This window comes from Coffea arabica, chromosome 7c, assembly GCF_036785885.1.
Source record: "Coffea arabica cultivar ET-39 chromosome 7c, Coffea Arabica ET-39 HiFi, whole genome shotgun sequence".
NCBI lineage: Eukaryota > Viridiplantae > Streptophyta > Magnoliopsida > Gentianales > Rubiaceae > Coffea > Coffea arabica.
Window position 1 is genome coordinate 2,555,157 of NC_092322.1, and position 13,812 is coordinate 2,568,968.

At 39.3% G+C, this 13,812-nt stretch overlaps 1 protein-coding gene across 3 annotated transcripts; it reads left to right on the forward strand.

The window, feature by feature from the left end:
- The first annotated feature begins 6,922 nt into the window (after positions 1–6,922).
- On the forward strand, positions 6,923–10,224 carry LOC113697968 (uncharacterized). Of its 3 annotated transcripts, none has more exons than XM_027217606.2 (3): positions 6,923–7,708; positions 8,009–9,392; positions 10,020–10,224. In XM_027217606.2, exons 2-3 carry the CDS (start codon positions 8,173–8,175, stop codon positions 10,168–10,170), a joined length of 1,371 nt encoding a protein of 456 aa, XP_027073407.2. In that variant the 5' UTR covers positions 6,923–7,708; positions 8,009–8,172; the 3' UTR covers positions 10,171–10,224. The 3 variants fall into 3 exon arrangements, with proteins under 3 accessions (XP_027073407.2, XP_027073406.2, XP_071913215.1); XM_027217605.2 differs by having other exon boundaries at positions 8,023–9,392; XM_072057114.1 differs by lacking the exon at positions 10,020–10,224 and adding an exon at positions 9,736–10,004 and having other exon boundaries at positions 6,925–9,392.
- The last annotated feature ends 3,588 nt before the right edge of the window (positions 10,225–13,812 follow it).

The window sequence follows — 13,812 nt, forward strand, 5'->3', positions numbered from 1 at the left end:
GCTCGTCGATTCAACGTTTTGCCGATTTCTAGACTGAACTAAGTCAAGATGGTGGCCTGTCTAATTTTTTTTTTTTTTTTTTTTTGTGGGTCCAAGGTCAACTTCTATATATATTAGTGGCCTGTCTAAGTAATTTGTGCTTTTGATTGCTGTTAACACTTTTAGCAACTGGAGATCAAATGACTCTTAGATGACTTTAAGACTGGTTGGAGATGGTTTATTACATGGGTTGAAGACTTGGGAGTTTTTACATGTGTTGCAGGCTTTGAAGCCAATTTTTTTCTCAAACAAGGAAAAATGGTTGCAGATTCTGAAAGCCGCTTTTAGAAGTTTCATTGGCTTCCTTCTGCTACAAGTGCATCTTTGAACTCAGGCTGAGTTTGGACTCTGCACCCCAAAAAAAAAAAAACTTTGGTCACTTCTGATGCTGAGTTAATCTTTCGGTCGGGGGAGAGCCCGAGTTGCAGACATTTGGGCCTCACTCCACTGTCGTTGGCCTGGGCGCTTGAGACAAGCAAACTGCTTGATACAAGTTAACATTTTTCTTCCAGAAAATGGTATCAAAAGTTTTCCTGCTCCAAGGCTTGATGGGGAACCAATGTCCTGAGTAATAGGGCTTGGAGGCCCCATCTAGGATGCTTTTACCGGATCAGGAAAATCTGCATGAGACATCCAGAATTTTTCTAATCTAAACGGTTTGACAGATGGGTCTTGGTTCAGGGGATCAAGCTTAAGCAAGCTCGGACAGTGATCCCAATGGAGTCTGGCTAAATGAATGAATTGGGCATCTGGGAATCAAGTAACGCCAATCTGGATTACAAGAGACCCGGTCCAACAGTTCGTTTGTCACCACTACAATCGAATCATGATCCGGATCATTATTCGCACAACTTTTGTCTTGGATTGCAGATTCCTGCTCTTGCGGCTCCAGCTAGTTGAACTGAAGCATGTGTATCGGGAAGCTAACGGATGTGCTGATGCTTTAGCAAAGTTGGGATGCAAATTGGAGAAGCCTTTTGTGATTTTTGAATCTTGTCCTCGAGAAATTTCTTTTGCGTATGATGAGGACAACAGAGGGGTCTAGCAAAGTTGGGATGCAAATTGGACATGCCTTTTGTGATCTTTGAATCTTGTCCTCGAGAATTTTCTTTTGCGTGTGATGAGGACAGCAGAGGGGTCTGTTTACCCCGTAGTATTGGGTTGGATTGTAATAGTTAGGCATCATCTATCGTACTTTCTATTTCTTATTAATGCGGATTTCATGCTTTTTTTTTTTTTTACAAAAAAAAGGGGGGGGGGGGGTTGTTGAAGGTTGCGTTAAAAGAAAGAAAGAAAAAGAAAAAAATGAGGAGCTGAAGATTGTACCTGTTGTAGGGCCGCGGTACGAGTTGGACGAGAAAAGAGAGTTAATAGCATTGAAATGACAATGCTTGCTTGACTGCTTGAGGATGGACGGTAAAAACTTCAAAGTTCTCAAAATAAACGGAGGACGGACGGTGTGGTTAAGAAACTAGAGAGCGGCATGGCATACTAGTAGTACTCCATCATTACCGACGGATGTTGGTGCAAGCGAAAGGGGCTTGCATTCCTTAATCACGAGGTCTTGGATTTGAAATTTATGAGAATGGAAAAAACAATGTTGGGAGAGTTTTCCATTACAAGGGATCTGATGCGGTTTAAATAGGATTAATCGTAGATCGTGAAATGGATGCAAATGCCTGCGGGTTATACAAAAAAAAAAATAGTACTCCACCATTTAACCCGTCATTGTTTAATACGAACTATTGAAATAGGGCTATTTTTGTGATTTTTGCTATATTATTTTCATGTATTTGCATGAAATGAACGGTGTGGTCCTGTTTCACAGTAATTAATTAATGTATCAGTTTTTGTGACGTGATGTATATGAGATAAAAAAAAAATTACTGAGAAATAAAAAATTGATTGGGAATCGTAATTTTCATGCAATCAAAATAATATTCGAAAAGAATAATGTTTCCATCCAAACACGCTCGACCGGCAGATACAGCTTTCATTTTTTGGAACCAATCCTTTATTTGGTTCGTTCCTGGGGGTCATTTTTCCAGAATAGAGCAATAGAAATTACGTTCATCGGCTAGAAAACATGTCTGCGGTACGTAACGCAATTTGTGCTGCAAGAGAGGCAGCTTGCTTTTACTGTTTGGGGGTCATGCATGGCGTGCCCAAAGGCATCGTAATGTCATATTGGAGGGTAAATTGTCTTACCGTAATTGGTAATGGGCACTCTCCTATACCGTATGTTTTGTGTCAAATTAAGTAATCTTTTTTTTTGGCTTGGGTGTACCCAATTCAGCTTTCTACTGTAGCCAATTACAACTCAAAAAGGAGTGCAGGCCTCAGTCTGGCAAGTTCAAAGATTAAATTGCAGTCCCTCGCCAAGGGGCCCTCTCCGATTGAATCTGGCAGCTTACTGTCCCTTTCATCCTTGTTATCGTTTGCATCTCTATCATCATTAGGGACAATTCTATGGCTGATACACGCAGAGAGAGAGAAAGTGATAGATATACAGCGAACAGTAGAGCCCATCCCATCCGTATTGCTTAAGAATAACAAGAACAAAACAGAAGAAAATATTTCTGAAATTCGAGTTACCAACACACAAAATTCGCAAAAAAAAAAGGTAAAAACTGTGAAATATTAGCAAAGGTCATGCAGGCCGCTGTTTGCTCGTTTCTGCATCTTCTGTCTAGGCATTTATTTCGGCTTTTAGGCCGTGAAAGGGGTATAGACGACCCTAGAAACGAAGAAAATGGGAAAAAGAACCGAGTGATCTGAGGAAGGGGAATAGTAAATGCTCCCAGTTAATGATACAAAGCTGGCAGAGAAAGTGAACTGCAATTCCTCTCTGGCATAAAACTTAAAAAAAAAAAAGAGAGACAGATGAAACAACTTTGCATTACATTAACTTTAAAGGACCTTCTTTCTGTGTTTTACAGTCATCCTCGTTTTGGAGACCTACTTTTATCTCGAAGAAAGATGTCAAGTGAGCGACACAGCAGACTGCAGAGTCGACGGAGCATCCCAACTTCTCGTACTCTTGCCCAGGATTTACGACTAATTCTTGAATTCATTGGATGAGGCAAAGGTAATCTCTCTCTCTCTCTACATATATATGCATGGATGGAATGAATGAAACTTCTTCAATACCCTGAGTTGCACTTTTTCTTTTTCTTTTTTAAAAAAATCTTTCCACGGTCATTAAATTGGGATATTCAGACCGTTTCGATTTGTTTGGAACACAGAAACAACCTGAGGTGAAAAGACCAAGCCTAGCTGCTTAATCTTTGGTAATGCGCGCATGTTTGAGACCTAAACATCGAAGGGCACAAATATCCTAGTATTTTGAGTTCATCCGCTTGCTCTCCAGCCGACATGGAATCTGGGACAAGTAGGATTGAGGCTTTGATGCACATTAGAATTTGGGCCAAGTCGTTCATCAGTTAATATTAGTAGCAATCGGGAAAGAGCACTTCTCCTCGTACTCCCTCCGTCCCACTTTGATAGTCCTGTTTTCCTTTTTTGTCTGTCCCAAATTACAGTCCACTTTCCAATTGAAGAATGTAGTTGTATTTTCATTTTTCTTAAATACCCTTATTCAATACAAGTTGTTGTTGCTATAAACCTACCCCATTTAATGAGAGTTGATTCTTTTTTTACCATCAATTCAAGTTCCCATAAAGTTGTACTCTATTTAATGTGAGAGTATTTTAGGAAAATAGCAATCTAAATTTATTTTTCCAACAAAATTAACTACTTTTTCTTAAACTGTGTGAAAAAAGAAACAGAACTATCAAAGTGGGACGGAGGGAGTATATTCTTTTTCAAGGAAATAAGACGAATTACACTAGTAGCTAGGCGAGAAATTTTTGGGACGCGTTGATTCCATCATTACGGGTCATTAATTTGCTGATAAGTAGGTTCACTTTTTGATAAAAATCATACATTATGTTACAAAAGTGTGCCTTATTCAATGTAAGTAGTTGTTACTATAAATCTACCCCATTTAATGAGAGTTGATTCTTTTTTTACCATCAATTCAAGTTCCCGTAAAGTTGTACCATATTTAATTTGAGGGTATTTTAGAAAAATAGCAATCTAAATTTACTTTTCCAACAAAGTTAACTACTTTTTTTTAAACTATGTGAAAAAAGAAACAGGATTATCAAAGTGGGACGGAGGGAGTACACTATACTATCACCGTTGGATGCACGACACATATGCAAAATTTGGATTTCAAATTTAAACTCGAATTATATATCATGCATTCAATCCAACGGTGAAAGTGTAGCACTGTCAATGTATAGAAGATTAATTCAAAAAGAATTGCAAAATTTTGAAGCCGGTGAGTTTTAGGGGCTTTTCCCGGGGAATTGCCTAATACTACCCAACTCCATATATATATAGGAAGCAAAGTCCTGCCTTAGGTGACTATAGACATACATAGATGTGACCTAACTAACTACAATCACCAATTAGCACATTCACGACCAAGTCAGCATAACCAACCACGTAGTTGAGGTGCAGAACCAAATCACCAATCATCTTTGAGCTGCGGGCTGCCCCTACTTAACTAGAAGTGATTTGCCGCTTTCATTACCTTATTATTAAGCCCTTTTTTTTTTTCCTGGTTATCTTTTCAGAGCAATTACTAGTAATGTAACGTATGATCAACAATTTTACACCCAGCAATCTGGTCAACTGATCATGCTACTATGATAATGCAACAGATTCTTGCTTGCCGAGCGAAGTAAGACATATGATAACTGCGATTTTGTAAAGCTGGGAAAATTGAAAATTAAAAGAAAAAAATTGTGGGCTGAAGCCTGACGCCTGCCGGGAGGCCCTCGAATGCAAAGATTAAAAAGGATAAGAGGCCGACCGTAGATCATAAGACGTGAATAGTACTAGATTCTGATCCCACAGTCATTCGTGTCTGGGATCTGGGGACCATTCATTCATCTCTGGCAATAATAATAATGGATGATTGGATTACCCTCAAAATCTCACTGCTTCGCTCTTCTCTCGAGATGCATGATCCCTCCCCCCACAGCCAACTGCACTGCACTGCTCATCTTTTTACGTTTTACCCCTACTGCTGCTCTGAAACCCGTCTCTTCTTCTACCCCTCTCAACTAAAACCCTTACAAAAGATCCCCCCACCACCACCACTACTACTAGTTAACTGCGTTTATAATCGGCACTCATAAATGCCTAACCTCTCCATACAGAGAAGAAAAGGGAAAAGAAAACAAAAAGATCGATTAAAGACTTTTGAGGTAATTATATATTGATCCTCAAATTAAAGAAGAAAGGAGAAGAATATATAATTTGTTGAAATATGAATGTGGTTTTTTGACTGCTTGAATTTCTGGTACCATCATTTCATTTTCGTGCATCTCTTGCCTGAGGAAGGACTCCAACGCTTGCTATAGGTTGTTGAAGGGCTTAAAGATTATGTCAGAATATCATACCATCTGCTGCTGCTGCTGCCGCTGCTAGTATTTTGTGTTTTTCTTCTACATGGCAGCAAATCTGACATCCAAGAAATACCGTACTCATGCCCAACTTTAAACATGCGCATGTGAATCATAACAGATAGCTTTCTACACTAGTACTTCTTCTGTTCTCCTCTTTCCCCCACTTTCACAAATATAAAATCCAAGGGGAAGCAACATGACAGTACCCCTCTTCCGATCCCCCCAAGGCTAACAGTTTAACGTTCATATTTCCAAAAGAGAAGGGAATTACGAATCAGTAGTTAGTATTTCTTTGCCCTTTATACGTCCGGAGCTTCTTCCGGTAAAGAATGGTAAAATTCCCGTTTCTGTTGTCGATCGTTCAAAGTGCTGCTCTGCCTACTGAACTTAATACTACTAGTTGCTTTAATTTTGCATCCATGCTCATAACACATTTGGTTTGGTGTAAAGCAGCTCAAGAGCAACGCATATATTTTTTACTTGTACATTTGAGTTTTTCAGAGTGAGATATTGATGTATACATATATATATATATACATACAGACACCATTTTCAACTTACTCCATGCAGGAAAGTTGAGTGGTCCTGATCCATTTTTCCTTTCTCTACAAAGTGGGCGTTTTAAAGGAGCAGTGCAGAACTGGTCCCTCACCTACCAAGCACATAATGTAAACTGCAATACCATATGCTGCTACTAATCTATAAGAATATATATATATATATGCTTCCCTCTACTTATGCATGCATATATGCATAATACACATCAAAGATGACGCTGTTGCTTTCACTAGTTTTTACCCAGACACCATTACTTTTCAAGATTGATCAAACTTTCCTAATTGACACTAGTTCTGCTGCCTACTACTGTAACTTGGCTTGTCAAATTCTCACCTCACTTCAAGTAACATTTGTTTGCTTATATGCGAACAGAAGAAGACACGACCACGCATGCCACTGCTTGCTAGCGAAATGAACAAGACGACACAGTAGCATGATTCCCTATCATGATTCATGACCAGCCAATTAAAGTTGCAATTACTTAATTCATGACCACTCCATCCATCTCACTAATTAAATCTAACTTCAAACTCAATGCATAGACATAGACATAGACACAAATAGCTTCTGATTTTTATTATTGGTGCCCGTCCTATTGATTGGTGTTCTTAGAATTAGGGCCACGTGAACAAATTGAGTCCAATTAATATCTGTCAATTCAAGCTGCGTGAGTGAATGAATGCACGTAAACTATATAGTGGCCATTAATTCATAAGGTCTGAATACTCTTCTTGGCTAAAATTCATTCTCTCTCCGCTTAAACTTGGACTTAAACAAAATACTATAACTACTCCTAGCTACTGTATTTGATCAAAAAATAAGTAAACAAAAGAAAAAGAAGAGGAAAATCAATGTCGACTACTGAAGCAGCGCAGCGGGTCTAAAAGTTTTTGCAACTTCAATTGGAATTCAAGCAGCTAGAGTTGCTTCTTCTTCTTCTTCTTCTTCTTTTTCCTCATTCAGCTGTCAATACAAGCATCAATTAAAGGCCAACTTTCCGAACAAACGTGTTCGATGGTCCCCCAAGGCAAAGGTTGTTGAAATAGAAACCCCGGCCTTTGCTTCCTTAGAAGCAAATTAATTTGTCTCTCAGGACCAAATGATACATACATACATACATACATATGTATGTATACATATACCTATAGTTAGTACGCACCAGCGGTGAGTGGTATTTGCCTGCCAGAAAACAACGTCCGGAGTGACATTGCACTTGCAGAAGAAGGTCACGCACGACTTTGTTATCAAGGCAATGATAGCTCAGCATGCGTGAAGAAAATTTGATAAGATTTTGACTAGCACATTATTTTATCTGTCAGATGCCAAGGGTACACGTGGCTGTCCATGAGCCACTGCTTTCTTTCCTGGGGTTTATTTTTCCCCCCTTGTGCCGTGGTCGGTTGAATTCCGGCATCTTCTCTTCACCATCGCACAACTTCATTTAAGTGTGTTCTCTCTGCAAATGTTGAAAATTGAGCGTCCTCCTTCAAAACCTTCCCCACAAGTTGTTGAAGAGACAGCTAGGGCTCCGCAGCACTGAATCCAAAGAAAATTAAGCTGCCATTCTTTCTTCTCTTCATGCTTTGCAATTGGCAACACACCTAGGAGCTGCTTGCTTGACTGTCGCTGCGGTAAGTGAGATTTTTCTCTCATGCTTATCATTCCTTATCGTGCACTGCAGATTAAGATTACTTGAAGCATAGCTTCGGTAGAGGGCTTCCGCTGCCCGCGTGGCCCCTTTTCATTTCCTGCCATAAGCCGTCTTCAGCAACCGCACTCAGCATATTGTCGCATCACCATGGAAATATTAATATTTGGTCTTTACCCTACTTAAATTATTGATTGGCATCCTAACAATGCAGACAAATATTTTTTGCACTTTTTATGTTGAGGGTTGTTTAATTAATAGCAATGATTGCTCGTATATTTAGCTTTCTTCTTTTAGGTTGCGGCGCAGAAAACTGTTTCTGAGAATTAAGTCCCTAATTTCGTGAAAGGAGAGTTGCTTCCTTCAGTTACATTCCTTGGGAGCACTAGTCGAACTGGTTGGCTTGCATTTTCGGTATTTGACCCCAATTATCATGAGAAACAAAAGATGATTGCCAGGGAAATAGATGCGGCGGCAGATGTTACAGCAAAACAAGAAGGCAACACAGCAACAGATGAGAAGACTTCTAATTATAAGGCTTCAATATCCGGTACTTCTGCAGCAGCGGCATCATCATCATCATCATCATGGTCAAGGTTGAAAGATCCACGGATTGTGCGGGTGTCAAGGGCATTTGGAGGTAAAGACCGGCATAGCAAAGTCTGCACTGTGAGAGGGCTTAGAGACAGGCGTGTTAGACTTTCTGTTCCCACAGCTGTTCAACTTTATGATCTTCAAGACAGGTTAGGGCTTAGTCAGCCAAGTAAAGTTGTTGATTGGTTGTTGAATGCCGCCAAGCACGAGATAGATGAGCTGCCCCCGCTGCAAATGCCTCCCGGAAGCTTTAACCATAGTTTTCAACCAGTTTGGGCTACTCATCATCCTGTAGTTGGAGCTCATCAAGTAACCAAGGATCAAGGACTTAGGATTGGTGCTAGTATCAATTGGGGGGATCACGATCATCATCCTAGTGAACCATCAGGGTCGAAGACGTGGGATTCGGATGCCATTTTGAGGCCTAAATCCAAGGAATTAATCGCAAGGTCAGGGGATTCGTCCGAGGATAAAGAAACTTGGACAAGATCAAGTGAAGAGGGGAAGCAACATAGCAATAATTATGAAAGCACTAGTCATGGCGCTGCATATTTTTCATCCAACAATTTTTTCTCAAGACTTGGCCACTCTACTTCACCAAGCCTAGGGTTGCTGAATAGCACAGTGCTGCCATACAATTCTTTAATCAGATGGGATCCTTCAAATTTGTCTTTGTCACAATCTGGAAGCCCATCTGGGTTGACTCCAGTACCCCAACCGGAAGATTTCCACAACTTCAGCGTTGTGCCATTGCCATCAACGATGTCCGTGCCATCAGGCGGACCTCAGGTTCTCGTGTACCAGCCTGCTAGTAGCATAACGCAGTCTTATTTTCCTTCCCACATTGCTCCTCCTGTTACAGTGGATTACGCCCAGAAACAAATCGAGTTCCAAATGCTGAACTCGACTACGGAAAATCCACTCACGAGTTCCCTAGCACCACCTGTTAGTGACTCTACAAGCCAACATGCTGCTGGTAGACCCTTTCGCATACTAAGTACAACCACCAATCTCCTCCCTTCACAAAATGATCGCGAAAGCAAGCAAGACCTTGACAATGACTTCAGTTCAAGGTAATTAATCTCAAACCTCTATATATATTACAAAAGTTTGTAACTGCTTCAGAACCAAAGCAGATATATGTATGGCTGCATGATTAGGAGTAAATTTGTGATCAATGTATACGTATAGTATTTTAGAGCAAAACATTTTGAGGGATCAAATAGGCCTTCGTGGGGGTTATATGTGCATTTGATGACAATCTATTGCTTCATGGAAAGTTCAATTTGAGATGTTAACAATTGTTGTCATCACTGCCATGATCTCATGATTGATTGTGTAAGCTTTCATTGCTTGAACTGCCGAGAAACCCTTCAAAGAGATTTACATTTGGACCCTATTCAATTGGTGCGACAGATATTTCATGTTTGATAAGAAGATGCAAAACTGGATTTTTATTCATATCGACCGAGGATACATGAATGCCTCAGTAGAGAGAGTGAAGGACCATTAATTATGGTTATCTTGTCGGTCGATCATACCCATTAGTATCTGATATGTTGTTACGTTGCAAAGTTTCTGAATGGTGTTTGTATACATTATTCATCTTGTTATTTTGCCAAGCATTTGTACAACGAATATGCTAAGCACTCAATTGGTAGATCCTCTTTTCATGGCTGATCTAATTATTTACTTCGTAGACATGTAGTTCTGATGTTCTTCAGACTTTTCAACTTTGTTTGGGGAAAAAGAGCAGCGAAACTTTCTTTCGAGATTGGTACTCGTTTTTGCAGCCTCACAAGAAAGTTTGGCCAATGTGCAGAGACAAAAAGACGTATACGTGTTAAATGAAATGCTAGTCTTTTCAACCATCTTCCACACTGATTTAGGGATCTTTTTTTTTTTATTTTGGGCGGGGGGGGGGGGGGGGGGGGGGGGGGGGGGGGATAATCCTCTGTGTTTTGACTTAGTTAAACCCTAGTACAAAAACCAAGTGAAGAGAGGAGATAAGCATATTGCATTTGTTTTGAGACTAATTTGTGTGAAAAAAGTAAAGAATGAGCAAAGATGGGGCTGTCGCGATTAAGAACAAAAAGAAGTAGAAAAGGGTGTGTTTTGTGGAACAAGACGGGATAGAGATTGCAGTATAGTAGCTAGTGGTGTGTAGCTATCTCTGCACGAGATCCAACATGAGTATCTGCTAGTGTTAGAAGGAGGACCAGCTGATTAAGGACCCCTTAAAAGAGAGGCATCAAAAGAAAAGATGGGAGGGTTTGTGGTCCTCAACCAAGAACCTTGGGGAGGACAAGGGAGAAGCCGAAAGAAGAAGAGAAGAAGCCCGTGGTACAAATACAATACAAAGTTTACTTAGGGTTCGATCGGAAGCTTTGCTCTTTTCTTTTGATCGAGAGGATCATGTTTGTTAAATAAGGGACCACATGGAAAGCTTTCGCAGGAGATCCTTCACCGGCCAATTTTGTTAGTCCACTGGTCCTATTCTTATTTCATACGCTGCCTAGCAAGCCAAATGACTTTAATGGCTTAGTCATTTTCTCTTCGAGTTTCTGTAATTTATTAGGGATAACAACCGCTGAAATATTCACACCCATGAAAGCTATCTGTGTAGCATTTCTCCTACTTCTTGACTTTCTGAAGTTCTCTGATAAGGATAAGACCCTCCGGGAATCTTGACAGCCCAAAGATAGTAGAGAACAATGGAAACACGCCTAACGTTATATACATTGGACATCTTGCAGTTAATCCATGTTATTCTTTATTCTTTTTTTTTTTGTTTTCCAGAGACGAACATCTGACCAAACAGGTGTAGTACGTATCTATCTGAATTTTTTGAAACAAATCCACACATTTTAACGAGGTAATTGGTGGGAGGCCAAGTTTTAAAGGCTTGATAGTCGGTGGGGTTGGTGGTTAGTTAATCCTTGTTATTCGGACTTCCACTCTCTAGAGTTTTTGAATCATTGGTCAAAGATGAGAGTAATAGATCTTCTTTGCGTTGCATTTTCTGCATATTTGGTGCCCATCTAGAGTTCATGATGTGAAGCCTATATTGCGATGTCAAATGTGTAATGACTGAATGCTTCAAAGATTAAATAATTTTGTGTCAAAAAACTACGACAAGTAAAATGAGATATCGATCAAAGCATGGTGATTTGTAATGTACGTGCTACATCGATGACAAAAGTCACAGCTTTTCCCCCGATTTTCTATTACTTGCACGTCACAAAGACACAGTTCGAGTGCAAAAGCTCATTTAACAATTTCACTAGAGAAGAAGGGGATGTTTGATCCATTCTTGAGGTGCATATAAATACTATATATCTTTCAGGTGTTTATTGCCCCTATTTTACTTGTTAATTTGCTTTTGGGTTAAAAATTTGAGAACAAGGTTTGCTATATAGGAATGAAGAAAGAATTGAGAATTCCTATATTCAGCCACTCTTTTTGATCGTCCCTCGTTAAAACTTAAGGACTTTTCACCAAAAATTCGTTATGTCAAATTAAGCCACAAAAGAATACCAATATACAACTTTTCACAAGTGTACTAGAATGGTTGATTGTCTCTTGTAATTGATTTGCTGAGAAGAAAAGCAAGTCAGTTAAGGAATATGTATTTTTTTTTTCCCTTTTTCTATGGTCACATGAGGGGAAAATAGACTACAACGATCAAATCCCATTTTAGGTATCCCTTCATTGCTACATCCTTATATATTTGGCATCCTAACTAGTTAGCTTATATATATATATATATATACACACTTCTCAATTGGTTGGTTGTATGGGTAGGAATGGAGGGATTTTTGTCGGTGTTTATATCTCTCAGTAGACAGGCTGATTAAAGCTTGACGATATTGCCCAAGCTAAAGCTAAAGCTAAAGCACAGCATTACACATCTTTCATTCTCGATGAAGCGAAGCTTTATGATGGTCGCAATACTTTAGATGCTTAACAATTTTCATTTCCTTGACACTAATGAGAGGAAACAGCTGCATGCAAGCCTACGTCGATTATGTCTTACAATTTACATGCTATATGTACGTAAGCATATATACATGCATATACATGTATGGGCAGTTTTGCTTTTCTTGAATTTTTTTTAAATTATTTTTTTTAGCAATGGAGAACAAATTAAGAGGGATTTCAATACCCCGACCTTTGAGGTTAAAGTATGTTAACTTTGCCCAGGCTGTGGCAATAAGCTCTTGGTATTAGAAAAAGCTGAGCTGTGGGGTGTATGTAATGTTATAAACCCTCGAACGCATTCTAACAAAACTAATTGTGCCCTACCAATCTTCTTTTGGTGCCAGTCCTGCCTTTCTTTTTATTCATTTTCAAAGCACAGACAACTTAACAGATCGACTGCAGATCGTGCTTTTAATACGGCTTCGCATGCCTAAGAAATTTTCACCTCCTATGTTGCATATATGAGAAGAGAGCCCATTTGTGCCTGCTCCTGTAACCATGGTTTTCCAATGTAACTAATGTGCCTTTATGTTAAAGTCTACAGATCACTGCTAATTTTTTAAAGGGGGGAAAATGATAACCATGAGATGAGATAAGACTTTCTTGAATTTGTTTTTGAGTTACTTCAGAAATCTAGATTCTAGAAGTGATTCTATGAGGTTTAAGAGCCCAACGACATGGAACCCTTGCTAACAAATGGGGAAAAAAAAAAAAAGGGCAGACAAAGAATTCAACGGTTTTTAAAAGAAAAATAAAAAAAAGATAAAAAAGTGATTGAAAATAGTTGTGATTGAAAATAAAAAGATAAAAATGTTCTTCTTAGACAATAAAGAATTACGATCGCGTAGAATAGATTAATCAATCCAAAAAAAAAAAAAAAGGTGATTAGAGAACAAGGGAAGTAACCACCAGCCCAAAAGGCTAGTGGCCACCATCAAGCCTTTAAGACTTGATAGGGCCCTTACCTCCCACTAATTGCCACATTAAAATGTGGATTTGGTTCAAAAAATCCAGACGAGTACCTAGTGCATCCGTGTGATCCGGTAGTAGTTCAGTCCCCTTCAAATTACTCCTGAATCTCCTTATGTCCACCCCCTTCCCTAGTATAGGATAGATTAGGATATACTACAGTTATGGTTTCTAAAAAAAAAAAGAGAGAAAGAGAGAGAACAAGGGAAGTAGATTTGTTCCTTGAATAATAAGAGATCCGATGAAATAATAATGTCCTTTTTCACTATTGAAGGCACCTAACTAGATCCTTTCCAGACTTTGGCAATTGTGACGGAACCTCGTCTCTTGGACCTTACTCTAACATCTCTAAGTGATCCTCGCCAGTCTTAAGATTGTACTTGCTCCAGAAACTATAAATAAATAAATTAAAAGTCTTAGCCCTCAGATTCTACTGAATTACGTCTTCTTGCATCGTATAATTGAAGATGGTGTCTTGACTTGCTGCAGCCCAATAGACGTGTGGTAAAACTCACGGACACCGACCGAGAGACGAAAGCAACA

Excerpts from the sequence above, each read along its gene's own strand:
- LOC113697968 (XM_027217606.2), top strand. The coding sequence starts at position 8,173 with ATGATTGCCAGGGAAATAGATGCGGCGGCAGATGTTACAGCAAAACAA. Across the intron at positions 9,393-10,019 it reads GACAATGACTTCAGTTCAAG|ACATGTAGTTCTGATGTTCT; the intron begins GTAATTAATCTC and ends TTTACTTCGTAG.